We start from the raw sequence: 22,119 nt of genomic DNA, 5'->3' as shown, positions 1-22,119 counted from the left end.
GAGCAGGCTTTGTTCCAGATCATTGCGTCAGTTGATTAATAATGAGCTTACACTTTAAATGATTTGAGAGGACAACAAGGTGGAGTTGGTGTAGGAGTGATTATTGAAGGAGTCGGTGTGCATTTTAATGAATGCATACATTATTTTTGTTTCGGTCATATTGTAATTAAAGGCTGTGGTGGCATTAATGTCATCAAACATGGCTTGAATCTCAATTGCAAAGGGTAATTATTTGTAATTCTTCAAGCTGCGAAAAGTCAGTCACATTTAAATGTTGGTGACTAAACCCTAAACTCACAGTTTGCTCTGCATTCCCTCCCTTTTTTGATAATCTATTAAGTATTCAAGTTTTAGGTACATTCCACCCAAATATTACCTTGTGTACTTTAGATTTCGTTGTCAACCTACTCAATGTTTTAAAGTAACTACCCAAAAATATGTTCAGGATTAAGTGGGCATCAATGCTCTAAGGATATTTAAACATCTGCATCATTAACAACGAGTAGAAGAAATTTAAGCCATTAGAAAACAGTTATATATAATCTCTAGGTATTTAAGTTATTGTGTCCAGCCCAGGCCTAGATGTAACATCACATCATGTTATCTCAAAAGAGAAAAACAGAGTTTTTAATCTGTACAGACCTTTTAGTTGAAACAAACATAAACTTAATGTACATCCTTTCTCCATTAAATGAGTAATTTCAGCTTGAGCTGGGGCCACACAGTTGGAGTAGTGAGACCTGCGTTCTTGACCGGGTCGAAACAAGGGCCTTTGCCTGCATGAAGTTTGCTTTTTTCTTTTTCTTTTTGTCTCTATGTGGCCAACCTGTCCAGGGTGTACCCCCCACCTTAGCTGGGATTGGCACCAGTGCCCCCCGTGACCCTCATGTGGATGTGGATAAAGCAGTAGAAGATGAGTGAGTGAAATTTGAGTTGTTCAATGTACATAGAGTGAAAATTCTGACTTGAATTAATGAAAAGTCACAATGACACAAGAAAAGACCCTTTATTGTTTTCATCAGTGCTTATTTATAGTGGCAGCATTACTGCATTTCAGACACTGATGCACAGATTATATATTATCACAATCCCATGGTGTCACATTATGTTACAATCATAACAACAGTATTAGTTATTGTGATGTGACATTTGCATGTGTAGATGTTTCTTCCTCTCTGAATTTGAAGTGAACGCTCCAGGTTTAAACACTCACTCAGAGAGAGGACTCTAAGCAGAAGGACTCTTTAGAGACACTTTATTTAGTAACGGAAGTTTTGAGCCAATGAGAAGAGATTGCCATACTCTTTCACTAATGGAAAGTTCGGATGCTGCTGCTCTCCCAGTAAGCGACATTCTGATTGGCCGACACAAGGTAGGAGGCTCCAGTGGTGGTGTAAGTGGATTTGAGGGGCTTGGGGAAGGAAAACAAGGACGCTAGTTAACGTTGTGTGGTGTTGAAGGTATGACATCTGTCTTTCTAACTTTACATAATTCAATTATTGTACATACACTTATTTTAATTCCATTTATAGAGTATGGCGCTCGTCAAATATCCGGATGACAGTCAGTTAGTGTCATTTGCTGATGGTGGCAGACCGACCAACCAGACTAACTAACAACTAACCCAACTAACTCCTGTCGAGAGCCCGGTCTTTCACGCTGCTGTTGGTCGGGATAGCATAGCTAGCACTGGATAGTTAACTATGACCAACTTAGCGAGCGTATTACAGCCGACGCTTCTTGTCTAACGTTATTTCGAGCTAGCTAATGTGAATGTAAAAATGGGTTAGCTTAGCTAGTTAGCTTTAGCCTCTCCCCACTGTGGATGTAAACGCCAGTGTTGAGAGAAAGCATGGCTGGAAAATAAAGCAATGCAATGTCTCACTGACAGCGCTGCCTCTTCTGACGAAACAAAGTTTTCTTGCGGCTCGTAAGTATACTAACATTAAATTATATTATCACAAAGCCTTTGCTAACACGTCAGCTTAGTCGCCGTGGACTTAAGTTTCTCCCAACATGTCGCACTTGGCTTTATATATAAACTAACCCCTGAGAGTTAAGTCATTTGCATAGGCGTCACTAAATTATGATTTGAAGTGTTACAGTAACAACAAGCTTTAAAGAAACTTAACCCGGTACTAAAACATGTTTGTGCCTGTTGTCATTCAATAAGAAACAACTCAGTGCGTACATTGTTTTGTTCACAATGCGACTTTATTTTTTTTCACATGACATAGATGCCTTTTCTGTCAAGTGACGCGATAGACAGTTATTTTTAGCACACATTAGCCCAGTTCTGTGTAAAGCAACAAGTTATAGCAATATGATGCAACTGTCACATTCAAGCCGGAGATAATGAGTCCACAAAGACCCACACTCTTTGCCATAAACCTCTGTGTATCTAAAATTAGAGAAAGCACTCATTGAGCTCAAAGCCATGCCACAGCCGTTCATTCTCATCAACATGGGTGATTGGTAAAGGAAGTAGAGCTATCCAAAGCTGCAGCTAGACTGGTTGTAAATCAAGTTTGAAAGCAACAGGCCTAATAATTTAACTGAGCAACTGAGGCACTAGTATATCTTTATTTATTTATTTATTTATTTAATTCTCCAGAGCAATGTTGATATTTTTATTTATTAACAAAACTGTCTGAAACTCCCCTCTCACAACATGGGTGTTTTTGTTTGTTTTTTTTTTTTTTAAATCTTGAATCTGGATGCAGGTCACTATCTAGGGGTGGGAATCACAGGGTACCTTATGATATGCAATGCATGGTCCACAATACCAATACTATCGTGCGGTTCTGTGATAATCAATATATTGCAAGATAATCAATTAGCAATACATCACAATATCTGTCTAACTGAAGAAAACAAAATGTCCGTGAAAGGTTAAAAGTGCAGGATTTCTCTTTTTATACACAACATAGAGAACAAAGTGCATACAGTCTATGTATTGAACATGGATGGGGCATCGCTCAACGTAGCTTTCTCCACCATTATCCTGCTGTAAACTCCCTCTTTTTCAGCCAAGTAACTTCTGCCCAAGTGTCCCTCATTAGATCATCGCCATGGCGAGGAGACATTAAGTAGCAACGCCCAGCGAGTGAAACTGGCAGGAACTGTTTACTTGAGAGCCCTTTAAGCTGGCTGGCTTATCGAGTATTGTATTGCAAGGAAGGACGACGATATATCACCAAATCAATATTTTGACCCACACTATACACACACTATACTGCATGTTAGTGTTAAATACTGTAAGGAGAATTATGAAAGGGCTTTTCTGTTTCATTGTCATCCCAATGCATGTAAATCAATGTGTAGTGTGTGTACTGAAACTTACTATTACCTTTGATCAATAATGTTTTTGTTTTCCATGTGTCTTATCAGATATGGACAACATATGACTTGTTGGTTTTTAGTTGACTTCTCAGTTATAACGGTGGAACATATTGTTACCCCAAGGCAATACATTGTTTCCAAAATAATGTGCAGTGTAGACTGGTAAAGCATTCTGTTAAAAGTGCAGATGACATTCTAACATTCAAAGAATAACTAAGGTATGTAATTTTTCCGACAGAAGTGTGTATTTTGGAGCAAAATCTTAAATCAAGTTTCTAAAGTACCATGTTTCTGTTTATAGGTGAGGGTATGGAGCACCCTGTACACAGAGGGGAGACAATGCCCATCGGACTGCATGACAGGTAAAGTGCAGTATCTTTATTTCACTATGTTGTTGGCCACTGTGACAATATGTATTGATTTGCTTTAGCGAAACATGCTGTATTTTGAATAATTGCTCACAAGCCATGCCAAAACAGAAAGCTAGTTAAACATTAGCTGTTAAGAGACAGCTGTCTTGAGTGTTTGATTTTTGTTCCATTGCTTAAAGCAAGGGCCACATTGTTGGTGTCGTGGTTAGCACTCTTGCCTTTGCAGCAACAAGACCCGGGTTCAAGCCCCAGTTGCATGGAGTTTGCATGTTCTCCCCGTGTGTGCGTGGGTTTTTGCGGGTTCTCCGGCTTTCTCCCACAGTCCAAAAACATGCAATATGGGGATTAGGTGAATTGGACACTCTAAATTGCTGTAGGTGTGAGAGTGAGGTTGAATGGTTGTTTCTCTCTATATGTGGCCCTGTGATGGACTGGCAAACTGTCCAGGGTGTAGCCCGCCTATCGCTCTTTGTCAGCTGAGATTGGCACAGCACCCCCTGCAACCCTCTTGCAGTAGAAAATGGATGGATGGATGCTGACTGATGGTACACCTTTCATCATTATACTGCATACATTGTAGCAATCTTGCTATCAGTCCACAAGAGGAAATGGTTTCCACTTGGAATCTGAGGTGTTAATCAGATAATCCTTGGTTAGATTAGATTGCAAGTAATAAAAGCAGATTGGGACACTCTTCCCCACCTGGATGTTCTGTGCTTATAAATGGCTAATATATATTTACCCCAGCAGTAGTTCTGAAACTCCGACGGCTCTGTCATGACCCTTGTTATGCAAGGAATTTAAGCGGTTCTAGTGCTGATGTTGATTCTCAGCAGTTAACACACGTAATATGATTACAGTCGGATGATTACAGCATCCAACATATACTGTAACAAAGTAGCCACTTAGTTAAGGTCTTACATCATCTTAGTCACTTGCCTGAGCAGTGAATTCTTATACATTTGATGGACATTAAAATGCCTTTTAACTTGATTTAAAGAGATATAAGAGCTTTTTGTTTCACACAGTTATCATTATCCATTGCGCTGCTGCCTAGTTCCTGTGACTTCAAGTGTAAGGAAAACTGACAGATGGGGTGATATATTTGGCAGTTTTTCTTGAGCGTTAACAGTTTTTAGTTTGACTGTGAATATGCAACAGAAGATCTGGGAAAGTCAGATGCAGTAAACCTCTTGATTAATAACTTTATTTGTATGATACGCATGCATGTTTCTCACATGAGGAGCATTACATGTGTGATTTAAGCAGAAAGGCCTTTTGCTCCATGTCGGCTCACCTAAATGCAAAGGCTCCCATCACATATTTCTGTAACTTCTCTGTGCTCCATACCGTCTGTTGAGTCGATGTGTCTATCTTGCCATTACTTTGTAATTCCATCTGACATGAACAGTGCTCAGAACAGTGCTCAGTATATGTTGGCATTAATCACAAATGAATCCAAACCTCAAGAAAAGTATAGAAGAATCTCACATCATGTCAGTGTTATAAATCACATGTGAAAAGATGTGTTCCTCCAGACAATGGGAACAGAGCTGCTGTAAATCCAGTATATGCACTGCTGTCTGTATGGCAGATGTTACCCAGGATGGAAATATTTTATCAGAAAAGTATGGGTTCATAGAAAGTAGTGTGACACAATGGTTTGTCATATTGGCTTTTCGTCAAAAGGGGATTTATTGTTATTATGTTATTAGTTGAGTAAAAAGGAAAATGAGCTTCAACAATTGGCGTTGAGTTCATCAGATGTGGTGCACAGTGAATGGCCTTTTTAAAAGATTGTTGTATTTAAATTAAGGCTGCAACAATTATTTGATTAATCAATGACTAAATTAATCATCAGCTCTTTTGATAATTGATTCATCAGATTGAGTGTTTTTAAAGCAAGATTTCTGATTTTTCCAGCTTCTTAAATGTGAATATTTTCTGGTGTCTTTGCTCCATCTAACAAAGAAATCATTAAAACTTAGTAATATTTTGTCATTTTTGGTTTGTGGACAAAACAAAACATTCGAGAACATCATCATTTCCAAGTTTGGTAAACACCAATCGACATCTTTAAACATTTTATGACAGTTTACGGACCAAACAAGTACTTTATCGATAAAACGATTGTTAGTGGCAGCCTAAATTTGAACTGTAATGTGTTGGCTTAGCACAGCTCATGTCCAGTTGCAGTACTTTACCTGGTCTCAGAGGAAAGCTCCATACTTGGATAAACCTATGTTTGTCATGTTCAGGCACATGAATGCTTGAATCTGAAATGAAGGAATGCTCTTTTTTTGTTTGAAATTTAAAATGGGTTCATTATTAATTTAACAAGATGGCCTCATACTGGATTCTTGAGGCTGATACTGATGTGCTATGTGATAACAAACACATTCCCTAAACACTCTATTTTGAAACAGAACAGATTTGTCTTGAAACATTTTTGTTTGTTAATTGGCATTATCATCTTAATGATCAAATTGCTTTCTTACCGCTGGCTGTTTGCTTTATTATATTGGCCGTACTTGGAAGTCTCCAGAATAATTCCCATATCTCCTATTATGTTTTTGTTAGTTGGTAAACAAAATATGGTTGTGTCCAAAATAAGTCATGCCCATTTACAAAAAAATAACAGTTCATTAATTGATTAGTAATTATCATTTTAATCACCCAAAACCACTCTGAAATTGTGCCATTTGGGTTTCTGTTGTTATCAGAAAATTATAGTTACTTAGACATAGATTTAATTTTAGCACTGTAACTGTTATTTATTCATACAATTGTTTTTTTAGAACTCATAATAGTTTTTGTGCTTCTACTTCTTCTAGCATATCATCCTTCTTTCTTATTTTCATGGCAAGCAAAGGGTTGTAATCACAACTCCTTTAACAAGGTGGCACTGTTGCTTAGCTACTGTGCTATTCACAGAACCTGACAGGGTGATGGGAAGGCAGGGCTTCTTCCCCCTCCTGCCACGAGACAACAGTGAATGCAGCAGGGCAGGCAGTCGTGGTGGATGCAGTCTATTGGCTTCTCAGTCCTGCTGCTAAAGTCACAACCCTGACTGTATCCTGCACTGCCTCTATCAGTTTATTTCTATACCTGCTGCTGCTGTTGCTGCTTCTCTCCCTCCCCCTTAAATGGTGTGGGCAGAGTGGGATGGAAGACTGCATCGGAAACCTTTTCATGGAAATGGTCTTTGCTATTGGTATTGCTGTAGCACCATTCTGGTGACAACAACATGCCGTTGAAATGGAAAAGCGGTTCTCCTGTCAGCTGGAAATTCCCAGTGCCAGTTCTTAAGACATCCAGGTCCTCACCCCTTTCACCTGCATACATGTGAGTAAGATCTACATGGCATTAACACTATGCTGCTGTAGAGATTCATTTATTTTGGTATTCTGATTAGGATGCATTTATATTTTTAATATTGATTGTGACATAATTTCTGTTGCAACCCTAATTTGGCAGAATGCAATTGAGCCGTGCAGTGTGTCGAGAGATTTTCCTTGTCCAGCATGCATTTAATGGTTTGCTGGTAGAACACTTTGCTTCTGGGCAGAAGGACTCATTTTGCAGCTTGTTTGGACATGGCAAGCACCACATCTCGACTCTTGCCCTCTCCCTGTGGCTATGTTTATTTGGGAACAGGGACTCGGCAGCTTGGGAGGAGCCTGCCTTTGTCAGGATGTCTGGCGTGCCCTGGTTTAGAAGCTATTGTCATCTGCTACTGTTCAGAACGGGGGGGAAGGGTAGAATGGGAGTGCTTCACACAGCCTTTCGCCATCCTCTCTCTTCAACCCCCCCGGTGTCTTGTTTGACTTTTAATCAGTAAAATGACTTTGGCACAGAAGAGTGAGACAAAAAACCCTAGTGTTGGAGACAAGCGAGTATTGCTGATAACCCAAATGTACTTTCATATGCTAATAGGATGGATTTTTATTTTTGAATTATATCATTTACAATTATAAAGCATCTTTACTTATTAGTTTAGACCTTAGTTTCTGCTATTTTTTTGAGTATTTATTTTAGACTGCACCACAGCAAGAAAAATCTATTGTGTAAGTTTTTTCACGTTATCATTGAGATAAACATAAATCAAACATGTCTTATCTGTGACACGGATAATTATAAATGTACAAAATACAATATGTACATTTTATATTGGTCCACCTTCAAGTCTCTAAACCCCACAGAAATCTCAAATAAATTATATCATCTTGTATGATGTGCACAGAATGACGCAGTGCTTCACTGTTGACACTATTGAATTGGTAATTATGAATTTAATCTCTCTTTAACCAGATCAATTTACCTGGAACGTCTTGCCTCACGCACATACATTTATTCATTTTCTCACCTGGAAGATGCCAAATACAACTATGGCTGTAGCAGGTGTCCACTGATCATCTGTTGGTTCAGGTGCTTGCTCAAAGGCTCCTCAGAAGGGACATAGACGCTACTCTCCCCCTCTTTCCTGCCCTCATAGTTTGTAGATTAAACTTTTATCTCTTTTGTTTTATTGCCAAAACTATTGCATATTAAATGAAAGTGGAAAAGATTGAACTGACATTTTCATTTGAATCACCTCAGTCGAAAACTTTGACTGATTGACTATGCACATTATTGTTGGTCCTTGTTTTATTCCTTGTTTTATTCCTTGTTTTATTTAGGTCCTTGTTTTATTCCACTGTTGTCATCAGTTTTTTGTTTTTTTGGTAAATAATCTTGATAGTCATGAAGCTGGTTTTGTATCAGTTTTATCACTTATTGATAAACCCTTTACTTTATTCTTAAGCATTATGATATACACATTTACATGAAGTTTCTCTGAGTTTCTGTATGAGTAGTAGGTAGCAGCCACACACTGTATATTATTGTGTGGTACATTGAAAATACACATTACATCCTGAGTATTTAATCTCTTCTTTCACTCATAACTTTCTGTAATAGTGGCACTAGCTTTTTAAAAAAATATATATATACAAATGCTATTATATGAATGATTTAATAGCTATATATTACAAATGAATACTGGGAGCCCCCTCTTGTTAATGTGGCATTGATCAAAAAGAAGAAATGTAATAGTATAAATAATTCTCCTTAAAACTAAATTGAATGATACATTACTTGAGACAATATATATATATTTTTTAAATAATTGCCTAGTTCCCTATAATTATGAGTAAGTGCAATGAGACCCAGTTTTTTTAGTGCTGTAAGAAAAATATAATGCTGGTCTGAAATAAATAGAGCCTCAAAACAGGACACAGCCAAATGTGAGCATTTAAATTAACATGCTTCAAACAGTAATATACAGAGCTTTCAATACTTTTTGAGATAAATTGGCAACTGCAACTTTAGCTGTTTCTGTTCATCAAGATTCTGGGAGAGAAAACTCTTATTAAAATTGTCTAAACAAATAACTGTATATCACTATTTAATATTTTTTCCCCCCGGCCCTTATAAGCTGGTATTGACAGCATTTACTTTAGTCATTTGGACAACTATAACGACTCTCTCGCTTTTAAGTCGCCGTTTCCGACCCTTGCATGTCTTCTACGTAGCATATAGTGTAAGCACATGCTGAGTGAAGCACATTCAAGCCACAAAGCTCCACCTTACTCTGCCTAGTGTGGCTCAGCCCCACCACACCACCTTCTATTTTGAAACATGTATGTTGTAAGCAGTGTTTTTAAGCACGCTGATATTGGGCCACCAATTATAGGTTACTCTGTGGTCAGGGAGAAGTTGCTCTCCATAGGCCCTTTGAGTGGTGCGTCTGTTGAGCTTCAGAGGAATTTTTAACTTGGTATGCTGGTAGGGTATTTTTGTATACAGTTTGTATTCAGAGCAGTAAATTGATGGATGACAGGTGCGTTTTTGGAATATCTGAGAGATATATATATATATATATACATATAATTTACAAAGAATTAAGATATGTTTGGAAAATGTCCCTCACTGTTTTGAAACCACCCTAATCTATATATAGACTGGTGAACTGCATGTGGTGCAGATTTCAAGCTAGCAAGAAATGGTTAAGGTTCCCTGCCGGTGTGCCCTATAGAATAATCATTGACGTGGTGAAATGAATGTCATCCCTCATCTGACAGCGGTTTAATATTAAGAACTTAATATGTGTGACTGCTGTCTTAATGTGTCACCTCTTGAAGACATCATGGTGAGCAAACAGCCTTAAGGGTCGCAATAATTCCACTCATGGACCTTTAGAATTTAAATACAATTCTCCTTTTCTATCTCCGTTTTACCATTTCTACTCTGTCAATAATCTCAGTCAGACGAAATGAATTTTTCAAGGACAACACATCTTGCATATTTTGACCCCCATATTTTCCTGAAGCACATTAGAGTCTAAAAATTATGTATCAACTGCTGCCCATTGGTTCTACAGCTTTAGATATTTTTTTTGTTCACACATTGAGACCTAAAAGTTGATGCCAATGTGACCAGATTAAATTCAATACAAAAGCTTTCAAAGTCTCTTTCACAGACTTTTGCAAATGTCTCACATGCCTCATGTGGCTGTCAAATCCTTCTGCAGCTGCTGCTGCTGTTAAATCCTCTGTGGCACTGCTATGAGACATTTTTACCGGTATCCATCCCATTGGTTTATATATAATTCCTTAAAACCTACTTCATTACCAACCTATAATATTTTGTCTATTCACTTCTAATCACGGAATTAAGATGATTTGACAGCTGACTTAAAACTGAATAACATCTGGGTTCTCTGAAAGGTTTTTATTTTATTTTTACTTGAATTTCAACTTCCATTGACAAAAATGGTTATAAATCCATGAAACAATGGAGCTATACCCAAGGGCCTCTACAGATATAGGACAGTGATTTGTGTATGTGTTAATTGGACAGAGGGATGATATTCCAGCGAATATGTTAAAACTACAGCATTGGTCCCAGCTATCCTAGTCGATATTTTAATAGCATGCAGAGAATGCTGGTGTGCTGTATCAGCTAAAACGTAGTGCAGATGAAACGGTCTGGTCTGAAATGAAAACATCACAGGAAATGAAGGATTTAATATGCGCTCTAAATGCCTGGCTAGACGGTCACTGATCACAGTGATGTGATACAACACATGATCATTTTTAATAATATTTTCATTGAGCTTTGCTGGAAAGCAAAACAAAGTACTGACTACCCAGTTGGTGGCTCAACTTCATGTTCATGCATGCGCACATTTCAATAGTCACCAGTAAAACAGAAACACGCATGCCCTGCTGCTGGAAGAATTATCATCCTTATAGCCTTGTGGGGAGGCTTTTAATTTACCTGCCCTTTGGATTGGACATTAAGTTCTTGCTGACTTGAGGCCATTTTGTACAAAATGCAGTAGCCACCCAGGGATAATTTATTTTCACTGAAAGGCCAGAGGGGAGGCACAGTCAGTCGGGCTGGCAGAGCATCAAGTGAGTTCATTCAGGTGAAACAGTCATGTCAGTGCTCATCTCACACGCACACATGAAAAAAACATTTCAGGTAAAGTTCTGACTTGTAAAATTAACAGTGTTAAATTTTGAAATCGACTGAAGTCTTTAGCCCATCCATCTTTAAACAACACTAATGTATTCCCTGCTAATTTCCATTGAAGCTTATTTCTCAGTATAATTGCACTGGTGTAATGAAAGGTGTACCACACATAAAATCAAGGTAATTAAAAACATATATATAAAATATTAATACTACTATATGATTGTGCTGCATTGTCGTGCAAAAATGCAAAACAAAAATAAAAATACACAGTTTGCTGCATCAGCAGGTGCCTGGATCCTAAGGCAAGAACCAGTTCTTCACTCTGTTCTAAACACCACCATGACTGCAGTTAATTCTGTGAACACTGCAAGGGCAATCACATTTGTTAAGCCAATTTTGCAGATAGATGGATGCTGGGCATAGCAGGCTGCTGTAGTGCAGTTGGTGGTTGAACTATGCAGATTTGGCATTTGATAACCCAAGTTTTAGATTATCTCAGTTTAAGGATATATAATATTTTTGAAATCATGACCTTTTGAAATGACAATGCGGCTGACACCTACTGTATATTTGCTTCCTTGATATTTTTAGTCACAATATATCCCTCCATACTCCTCATGCTCCCATCACACGATGCTTTTCCAAAAACCCCCCCACAAATGGCACCAGCCTTTCCTACCAGTGGTGAATGCAACGTGGATAACAAACTACTAATGTACTGCTGACCTTTACTGTCACTAAGAGCTCCAATTTATCATTGGGCAAAATAAAGAAAAAAACTGTTCTTGAATTTTACCCCTGCTGTCGCTCATTTATAGGATCTTCCCAACTTCCTGCTTATTGTTTACAGCAAGTGATTATGTGATATGCATCTGCAGGTTTGTTCAAATGGACATTATGTCAGATATGGAGCTAAAACCCTCATTAGCATTGTTTTCTGTCTTAACTTAAAGTTATTAGTGTGGATGCATCTTAATTTGAGTTTAAAACAGCTTGGTAGGCATTTCTACATGGTCATTATTCTATATTACACACCAATAATCCTTTTTACAGCATCCTCCAGGTTAGCTTAGCTTTTGATTCATGTATATTTCTCCACCCAACAGCAAACAGTCTGCAGCTTGTTTAGGTCAATCACTTGTGGTGCAGGCTGAGGCATGGTTTTTGAGACTAATTTTAGGTCATAATAAAATCCCCAGCCTGTTTGACAAAAAAAAAAAACATGACCTGAAGGTCCTCCTGCTTTAAGTGTAGTTACAGACTCTTTATAGTGTACAGACAGCTAAGCATATTTGCACTGATTGGAGCAGTTATCTGAAGATCATGACTTGCGTGTCCTGGACAGAGTGATGTACTGTTGTACTGGAAATATCAGCCGACCTAATGCTAAGTCTGACTTTTCCAAAAATCAAGTTCAAACGAATATTACATGACGTGCTTAGTCCTTTGAAGACATTCTGCTGGACCACACTGGAAACCCCACCTAGTTGGAATGGATAGCTGAATGTTGGATTAAAAGAGACAGCTCTACATAATGCTTAGATGTTTCAAGCATTTACACCATTTACATTACAGCCTGAGCATACATAGGCATACATACAGCACTGGGCATCACCATCTTTGTTGTTTTTACATCTGTCAAATTCTGTGATCATTGGCATTTGGATTGGGATGATGTGACTGGAAGTTGGACTAGTATGTTAGCAACCTGTCAATGAGTTTAACTCATACACCATATGGATGTAATGCTCAGGCATGTCTTGAATAAAAGTGGCCTAATAGACCTTTTTCACAGCAGATATTTTTCAATAGGTAATAGAAGGACAAACACAGGTTTTAGGAGTAATGCTATTGTTCAAGTGTAGGGGTAGGTCACACTCAATATTTATCGAAGCAAAATGTGTTATTTTTAAACTGCATACGTGTTTCCCTAACCCTAACCCACTCTTTTCTATGCACCAGACGCCATTGGATGGAATTGAAATGGTATGACAGAAGAAATTTAAAATTGCACAACTGCATCCTTTTCCTGTATTGCTTCTCATTGTGTGTGTGTGTGGGGGGGGGGGGAACAAGTGCTGAACTGTTATTTTCTCAGCTCTTGATTATAGAAAAATAATGCTGCCAGGAAGGTGGAAAAGCCTGAAATACGAAGCAGCAGCCTAACCTTGGCATGTTTGTGGAATGCAATAATTATATGGCTCTAGCCTGTCACAGGTTTGAACTGTTTTGGATATGACATCCATAGACAAATGCTGTAAATCTTGCAGACGGTATACATAACTTATGTATTTGTGGGGATAAGAAGTGCCCAACAACAGAGAGCAGGCTGCTGTCATGACTAAGCTCCTTGTTACTTTTAGCTCTGCCACGGGGGGTGATGATGCTCTATTGTCTGTCTGTCTCTGCTTCACAGGACTAATGTGAGTTTTCCCGTGAGACATGGCTCACATCACTTTAGAGGTTTTCAAATGCACCTTTATAACCTATTTATTATTTTAGAATATGTTTACTGGATTCAGTTGTTGAAAAGAGTACTTTATATAAAAAGGTGGAACTGCCCTGTTGTTGATGCCCTGTCATCTTCACTGCTTCTTAATTGTCCCCTTTTGTTCCCAGGCTGTTTCTGAGTTCCTGTTGAAACTAATCTGCAGTAACCATAAGCATCTAGAAAGTTGTAGTGAAACCTTTAGATGGCTGAGTAATGCAATTTGTACAAAACGTAGTTCATGAGAAATGGGCTGCAATCATTTTTTTTACTAGCAATATATATATTCTGCTTGGGATGTCTGGCTTTTTTTCTTCGGAATATGCCTCCTGCCTCCAGAAGTTGTGAAGTAGGGATTGGAACTGAACCCATAAAGAATCTGGTTGATACAGACTTTATCATCCAGTACATCATTATGTCCAATAGCTTTTAACGGACCACAAAGATGCTAACACTGATCAGGGATAAACCTCATAACAGTTCTGCAAATTCATTCCGAATCTTGTCAGAGAAGATGGGACATATATCGTTGGACTCGTAATAAAACGTGAACCTACCCTTTAACACGAGTGTCAGAGCTTTTTCCAAAGTATGTTTTTTTTTTTTTTTTTTTTTTAGGTACTTTGCTTTAGAAAACATGATATTGCTCTTTCTGATGGTCAGGACCTGAGATAGGAAAATTAAGTTTTTATCAGTGCAGGGCTAAACATGACAAGACAGCTAAGCTATACTCATTAATCTTTTAAGACCCTACCACTATCATCCCTGGGAAAACGCCAAGTTGACTTTAGCTTCTAAACTGTCAGTGCTGGAAGGATGTTTTTAAGCTTTCCACTGACATGATGTGACTGGATAGATTGCTGCCCTTGTTACTTCATTACTTATTTTTCAGTTGTCCCACTTCTTCCCCTGCATCTTAATATTCACTCCATCCCCTGCTCAAAACCTAAATTAATGCAAATTATAACAACGTAGCTGCTCATGTAAAGTGTCACTACCATTAAAATAGAATTCACAACATTCCTTCAATTTGTTCTTTTCATTGTTGTTAAGGTATTTTGTGGAACATAGTGCGGGGGGAAAAACCAATAGGTTCACAGAAAACACAAGAAAATGCTGCTTTTCATATCAGTCATCTGTCAGGTTAGTTTTCTGTACTTCTACTATTCATGCCTAGGGTGTTGGCCAACTCTTAGTGTGGTTGGGGTTCAAAGATGCAGTGTAGAAACACAAGATGAGCATTGGTTTTCTTATTCACCAGAAAGAGATCAGTGTTTTCTTTGTCTCTAAAATACACATTTAGAGTTTATTGTCATTTCAATATGATTTTGCACCAGGCAGTGTTGAGTGGCTCCAAATACTTTTATTATATAATTCTCATCAAACACAAACGATAAAGTTTGTAAGCGTTGTCTTTTGACAGCAAACTTTTGTGTGGGATGCTGTAGCTGTTTTATTCTTTGTTTCATCCCAGCAGCCACCAACACTCCTTTGTGGTGTGGAGTACCCACTCTATGCTCTCTGCGTGTCCGACTTACCACCTGACAGGGTAATTGTGCCAGTAAATTTCCTGTTCTGTGTCACCGTCGTTGTTGATGTTTCTTCATTGGCCTTCATACCTGTTCTTGTACGGCATGTGATATGAATGACAATTAGTTTTGAGCCACTCAAAATTTTTGTCCATGATATACACTGTATGTTTTTTTCCTGAAAAAAGACTGCAGCCGATTGTTGTCGGCTTTAGTCTTGGCACTTTGTTCTTGATTCTTTTGTGGTGTTGTAACAACATGTTGGTGCATTACTGCCTCTTTTTGAATCGGTCTGTGGGTCACAGTGACTATACTATTTTATCAAGTCTGGACTTTTTAAAAGAGCAAGTATAAGCCTATAAATTGCTCAGATTTTTGCTGCCATAGTTTTTTGTTCGTTGTAGTTAAGACTGTCTGGTTCTCACTTCCCTCTGTGCCACTGCAGCTGAAAAATGAAAATTATATTGTGAAATAGTCCACCGATAACCATTTGTCTTTTTCAAGCACTGTTCACAGGTCAGACACAAGACAAGACACAAATGTATTCTAATACTAAGCTAGACATTTTTGTTAAAGAGCATTTAATTAAAACTGCCCCAGTCCTTATCGGGTCTCTGATGCTACATTCATTGAATATTAGAGTAGTTTGACAGTGCAGATTGGGTGTAATATTTTAAACTCGGTTTTCATGTGTAAAATGCAGATTTTTCGTTCATCACTATATGCTACACCAACATAGGCTGTTGCTCTTTCGATAAAGGCTGCAGTCTCACTTTGCAAAGGAAGTTGACATGAGCTTGACAACAAAATGCAATCCCAATTGTCGGCTATGACATAACCTGAGATGGTTTTGCACTTTGGTAGCAGATGACAAATGCTTGACTGGTTATGTGATTAACACACTGTTGTATAGTGTTTCTTTAACACAAATGAGCATAATGACTTACTCTATTACCCTTGAGGCTTTGGGTCACACCTGCCATCTTTTCATATTAATTCCCCGTGGAACAGTCAAGGCCCACGAGTTCCTGAATGAAGATCCCAATTGTTTGTGTTTGCATATTTTTGTTTACACAGCACAGGGAATACCATTGGAACAAAATGTCATTATCCCATGGAGCAGATTTTCGATTACTTGGTATATGTCTGTTAAAGAGTACCAAATTGATAGCTGTTGAAAAGTACCTAAAAATCAAATTTTTAAAGAAAAAAAGAACTTTACTTTGCTGCAGTCATTACTGGCATTGTTTGATTCCAATAAGTAAAATATGACTTGTTTATTTTTTGGTAAACTCATATCTAGTGTGTTCAAGTGGTAAATTTAATATCCCACTTTTGTCCAAAGGGGTCTCTCACTCACTTTTTCTCACAGTAATTGCTGCAAAAGCCAGCAGGGCAAGGTGCTGCTTAGTCCATTGGGATCAATTTGGGGTTCAGTGTCTTTGCATTCTCTATGACATGTGGACAGGAGACACTGGGCATTATCAGTAGATGACCCACTATATGTCCAGAGCTACTGCCACCCCAAGAGGATATGGTCATTTGTGTGACTAAACTAGGTCAGGGTCTTGGAAAAATACCAGGATAATTATGAGATGGGAACATGAAATCCACCGACTACTGCAGTATTTGACCTGGCGCTGCTGGCTGTGCCGTTAGTAGATTTCAAATCATGTATTTTGTCATCACAGTTATTGACATATTGCTCTGAACCAAACTGTAACTGCAATATAATTGACAATCATTACCAGCAAAAGTAATAGTGGATTTTTGATCATTGTTGCTGACATGTAGAAAGATGTCTCGTCGTAGTTTTTCTAACCTTTTTGAAGTAAAGAAAACGTCCTTCTTCTTTTTCCCCATAGATCCCTCGTGGAGGACGACGACGCTCACATGAAAGTTGCTCTGGGCTATGGTGATATGGGCATTTCTGCTCACCTTCAGGCATCAAAGACTGGAAACACTCGATTTTTCACAAGCAACACACACAGCTCAGTTGTTCTTCAGGTGAGAGTTTTCCATTTTCTAGGGACTCACTATAATGTTTACATTTTTCTATTATGTTTCTTTGTCTTCCTGGAATTAATGTCTTTACCATTTTAAAACTACCCCCACTATGATTTTTTAACAGCCCATTATATTTAGTTTATTTGTACAATTTAATATTCTTGATAATGTGATGTGAGTAACCAGAACTATTTGTGTTTTGACCACTGTCTAAATTGACTAAGAGAGGACAGCATGAATATTATTATTTGCAGTGTCCTACTTTGTTGTATCTAATAATAATAATACATTTTATTTGTTGGCACTTTTCTTGACAATGACAGTGACAGTAGTTCATTGTATAATACTGACAAAGAACATAAAGTACCCTCTTGCTGAGGTGTAGTCACACACTACATCTCATGCTAATGTTACGTTATGCCACGTTAATAAAAAGAAGAAGAAAATGGCTCCAGCATACCAGAGAACTAAATAATCTATCAAAATTATACCAGTACGCAGAAGCAAGCTGCTTCAGCATGTCACCACTTTGCATATATAGTAGTTACGATCGTGCTGAAGTCGTAGTGAGTGCTGGCTTTGCACTGTTTGTTGCTGCCACAGCAGCGTCTGCCCTTCATCACCAGCTTTCATTAGAAATGATTGGCTGTTGGCTGCTTTTGCTGCTCATTAATCTTGGTGTCAGTGCACTGTAATGGAATGATAATGATTTTTCTAGGCCATCCTGAAACGATTCTGATTCTCTGGTAGTACAATCAGTCTTAGTTAGCTGGTGCATTTCAAAGCAACCCACCTAAATACTCAACATTGATTATTACAGGAGTCCTGCATCTGTTCTTTCATTAGATGTGGTTGTCTTTGAACTCCAGTGTGTTGATACTGTTAGACTGTAAGTGACTGCACTCTGTAAAGAATGCAGTTTGAATTGAAAGTACCTAAAGGATAATTTTTTTTCTAAAAGACTCCACAAAGACTCACCACAGTTTATTACATTATGCGTTGATTAAAAATATGGGTGTGACAATTTATAATAAATATAAACAATTGTACTTTGCATCCCGGTTTGGGATTTTCAGTGTGGAGTGTGCATGTCCAATTTCCTCCCTTATGTCCAAAAACATGTCAACAATTGAACACTTTAAATTGCCCATAGGTGTGAGTGTGTGAGTGAGTGGTTGTTCGTCTCCATATGTTGGCCCTGCAGCCTGTCCAGGGTGTAGCCCGTCTTTCGCCCTGCGTCAGCTGCGATTAGCACCAGCAGCCCTGCGACCTTCACGTGGAAGACAAAGCAGTAGACAATGGAATGGATCAACAATGGTATGAAGCCAATTTCTGATATAATGTAGCTAATGCTGCCCATCTCCTTTTAATGTTACAAGGGATTTGACCAGCTAAGGATAGAGGGATTGCTATGTGATGTCACCCTGGTGGCCGGAGATGGTGATGAGGCCTTCCCCGTGCATCGTGCCATGATGGCCTCCTCCTCTGACTATTTTAAAGCCATGTTCACAGGTGGGTCTACCAAGCATCTGTCTGACCTAATCATCTGTTCAACAGTGAATGAATGTGCTTGTATTGTTGTACTTATGTGGGATGTGCATGTAGCTTTTTGGAAGTAATATTTTTTTTTTTTTTTATGAATTTGCCACTCTAGACATTTATTTTACAAGGTACACACATATACATACATATATTAAATATACATATATTAATGCCAGTAATGATAGTAAGTTTGGGCATTTGACTTTTAAAATATGTCATTGAGTATGAGATGAAGAAAGTTTTGCAATGAGAAAAAGAGCTTGATAAAGTAGGAGGAGGGAAATTGTACTTGGCATGCGGGATTTCTTTTTAGTGATAAGGAAGCTGTCTGAGCACAGATGCTGAGTGAAGGTTTCTAAGACCTTCAGTCCTTTGTGAACAAGCCCTTTGACACTGAAAATGAAAAATTTTATGCTGACATTAATTCAGAATGGGAAATGCATCCAGATGAAGTTTTGTTATTTCTTTTCTTTTCAGTCATGTCAGCGTTATTTTTCCTTTAATTAAATAGGCATGGCTGCTAACTGTCAGTCAAGTAAATAATGAGTCACACTTCATTTATTTGTATATCCGCTTCTCTCTCCTGATGCAGGTGGAATGAAGGAACAAGATTTAATGTGCATCAAGCTTCACGGAGTTAACCGAATAGGATTGAAAAAGATCATAGACTTTATCTACACGGCAAAGTTGTCACTCAACATGGAGAACCTGCAAGACACACTTGAGGCAGCCAGCTTTTTACAAATCCTTCCTGTGCTGGACTTTTGCAAGGTCTTTCTTATATCTGGGGTAAGGAATCAGACACACAAGTCACAGTGGCATCATTCTGACAGCTGAACCCAGATAGATTCAGATGGTTCTTACTACATGTTAAAGTCATTCTTTATTGACATATGTGTGTGTCAGTATTTTCTTTGTTATATAGTATATATTTGTTCTTTGTCACTGTCTTCTATGTCCATGGTTCTCAAAGTGTGGTACATAGAGTGGAGCTGAGGATTTTTGACTGGAGTGCATAGAAAATGAAAAAAATAACAAAAGAATAATACATTAAATAATAAGTAAATGCATCTCTTGCTCCATCCTAATCTAATTTGGCTATACCAGTGGCTGAAGTATATGTGAGGAAGAGGATGATGATGAGACGGCAAATTATCTTATTGGGATTAAATCTGCCTCCTGTTAATGGTGTTACTCCAAAAGCTCAATATTTTCTTTACTTGGTCTAAAAAGTTTGAGAACCTCTGGTCTATGTTATGATATTGTTGCTGGTCTGGACGACAACCTTGGTTGCCATAGTAACCTCCACTGAGTAATGGACCAGCTTGGTTTCTTATCATTGCTTTCTTCAGCACACCATCAGTGTCTTGTTTAAACTAGAGACAGACACTGAGCTGTGGTTTGTAATAAATGACCTATGAGTGACCCATGGAAATACAAAAATCCCTTCACGCTTAGGAGAACTGTGAGTTACAGGGGCCCAGCCCAACTTCAGGGAGAATACACTTGAAGTATATTAAAGATTGAAGTAGAATCTGCTCAAGTCCAGTGAGCAGCAGTCTGAGGTGTAGAGCTTCGATTTACAAGACAGGGTTTTCACTGTGCAATGTAAACATTCTAGAACCCCCACATAACATCAACACAGGCCAAAGTAAAAGCAGTTGTTAGTGTAGAGTGAAAGTTAATTTGATTGCAGCATTCATTGAGCTACATAACTTGTATTCCTTAATTCAGGCTATCAAGTTTCTGTTAGTCAGGACATTACATTCTTCTCACAGTCATATGTAGCTCTCCAAGATTTTAATTTCTTCTTACTTGCAGGTTTCCCTCGACAACTGTGTGGAGGTGGGCCGCATTGCCAACACGTATAACCTCACAGAGGTGGACAAATATGTCAATAACTTCATCCTGAAGAACTTCCCCTCATTGCTTGGCACGGGGGAATTTGTGAAGCTGCCATTTGAACGACTGGCTTTTGTGCTGTCCAGTAACAGCTTGAAACACTGCACTGAATTGGACCTGTTTAAGGCGGCTTGCCGCTGGCTACGCTATGAAGACGGTCGGATGGACTTCGCCGCAAAGCTCATGAAGAACATCCGCTTTCCCCTCATGAACCCACAGGAGCTCATCAATCATGTGCAGACAGTAGACTTTATGCGCACGGACAACACCTGTGTCAACCTTCTCCTGGAAGCTAGCAACTACCAAATGATGCCCTACATGCAGCCAGTTATGCAGTCAGAACGGACAGCCATCCGCTCAGACAGTGCCCACCTGGTCACCCTGGGTGGTGTTCTGCGTCAGCAGCTTGTTGTAAGTAAAGAGCTGCGTCTTTTTGACGAGAAGGCTCATGAGTGGAAGGCGCTGGCACCCATGGATGCACCACGCTACCAACACGGCATTGCAGTCATTGGCAACTTTCTCTACGTGGTGGGTGGCCAAAGCAATTACGACACCAAAGGCAAAACGGCAGTGGACACAGTGTTCCGGTACGATCCTCGCTACAACAAGTGGATCCAGGTGGCATGCCTTAATGAAAAACGTACCTTCTTCCACCTCAGTGCACTCAAGGGATACCTCTATGCTGTTGGTGGAAGGAATGCTGCCGGAGAGCTTGGTGAGTTTATCTCTATGCTTGTTGGTTTTGTCTGTGTTTTTAAGTAACAGCACAAAATCTTTCTATTAATATTTAATGAGATTATACACTTGAAAGAAGAGAAGAAGTTTAAGTGCACAAAGTAGGTTTAATAAGGATGCAACCATAATGACACTGCTAATTAATAGGTTAAGTTATTCATATCATTGGCTGTTTCCTCTGTAAGGATATGCGTATTATCATGAACACCACATAGAGTAGCATTTCAAAACACATACTACAATGCATATTTACTGTAGTGAAATTGAAATAGTTTATTTTAATATGCTGGTGATAATTAATCTAATTTAATTTACACTGGTGCCAATCCCAGCTGACTTGAGATGAGGGACAGGTTGCCAGTCTATCACAATATATTGTCTTGTTATCCTTCTATAAATCAGAAAATTAGCAGGCTCAAACAATTCTATTGTCACCATGTGCTTTTTCTTATATACCAGGCAATGAATGGGACACTGGAAATGTCAGTAAATTGATAATTGTGGATTTTTTCTTTCTATAAGCCTCAACAAAGACATGTTGGAAAAGCAAAATAACCAAAAATAGTAGTGCATGAAAACAATAATCATACTCTGTTTTCATGGCAGAAATGTGTTGTTTCATGGTTGGTCCTTTATTTTGGTAAGGTATTGTTTTGGATAGTGCTGTACTATTATCATGTAA

General features: G+C 38.5%; 1 protein-coding gene across 2 annotated transcripts in view; it reads left to right on the top strand.

The window, feature by feature from the left end:
- Positions 1-1,362: 1,362 nt before the first annotated feature.
- The window catches only part of klhl13 (kelch-like family member 13), a 30,416-nt gene continuing 9,659 nt past the window's right edge, over positions 1,363-22,119 (top strand). The window contains exons 1-6 of one of the 2 annotated variants that reach the window (XM_058627991.1): positions 1,363-1,460; positions 3,644-3,704; positions 17,117-17,258; positions 18,638-18,770; positions 19,393-19,589; positions 20,622-21,417. In XM_058627991.1, the coding sequence (XP_058483974.1) occupies positions 3,652-3,704; positions 17,117-17,258; positions 18,638-18,770; positions 19,393-19,589; positions 20,622-21,417 (1,321 nt within the window). In that variant the 5' untranslated portion in view covers positions 1,363-1,460; positions 3,644-3,651. Of the gene's footprint in view, positions 1,461-3,643; positions 3,705-6,708; positions 7,059-17,116; positions 17,259-18,637; positions 18,771-19,392; positions 19,590-20,621; positions 21,418-22,119 lie in introns of those variants that run through there. The other variant, XM_058627990.1, reaches the window with a different exon arrangement.

This window comes from Solea solea, chromosome 4, assembly GCF_958295425.1.
Source record: "Solea solea chromosome 4, fSolSol10.1, whole genome shotgun sequence".
Taxonomy (NCBI): domain Eukaryota; kingdom Metazoa; phylum Chordata; class Actinopteri; order Pleuronectiformes; family Soleidae; genus Solea; species Solea solea.
Note: the sequence above shows the minus strand (reverse complement) of the source record. Positions and strands in the feature narration are given on the sequence as shown.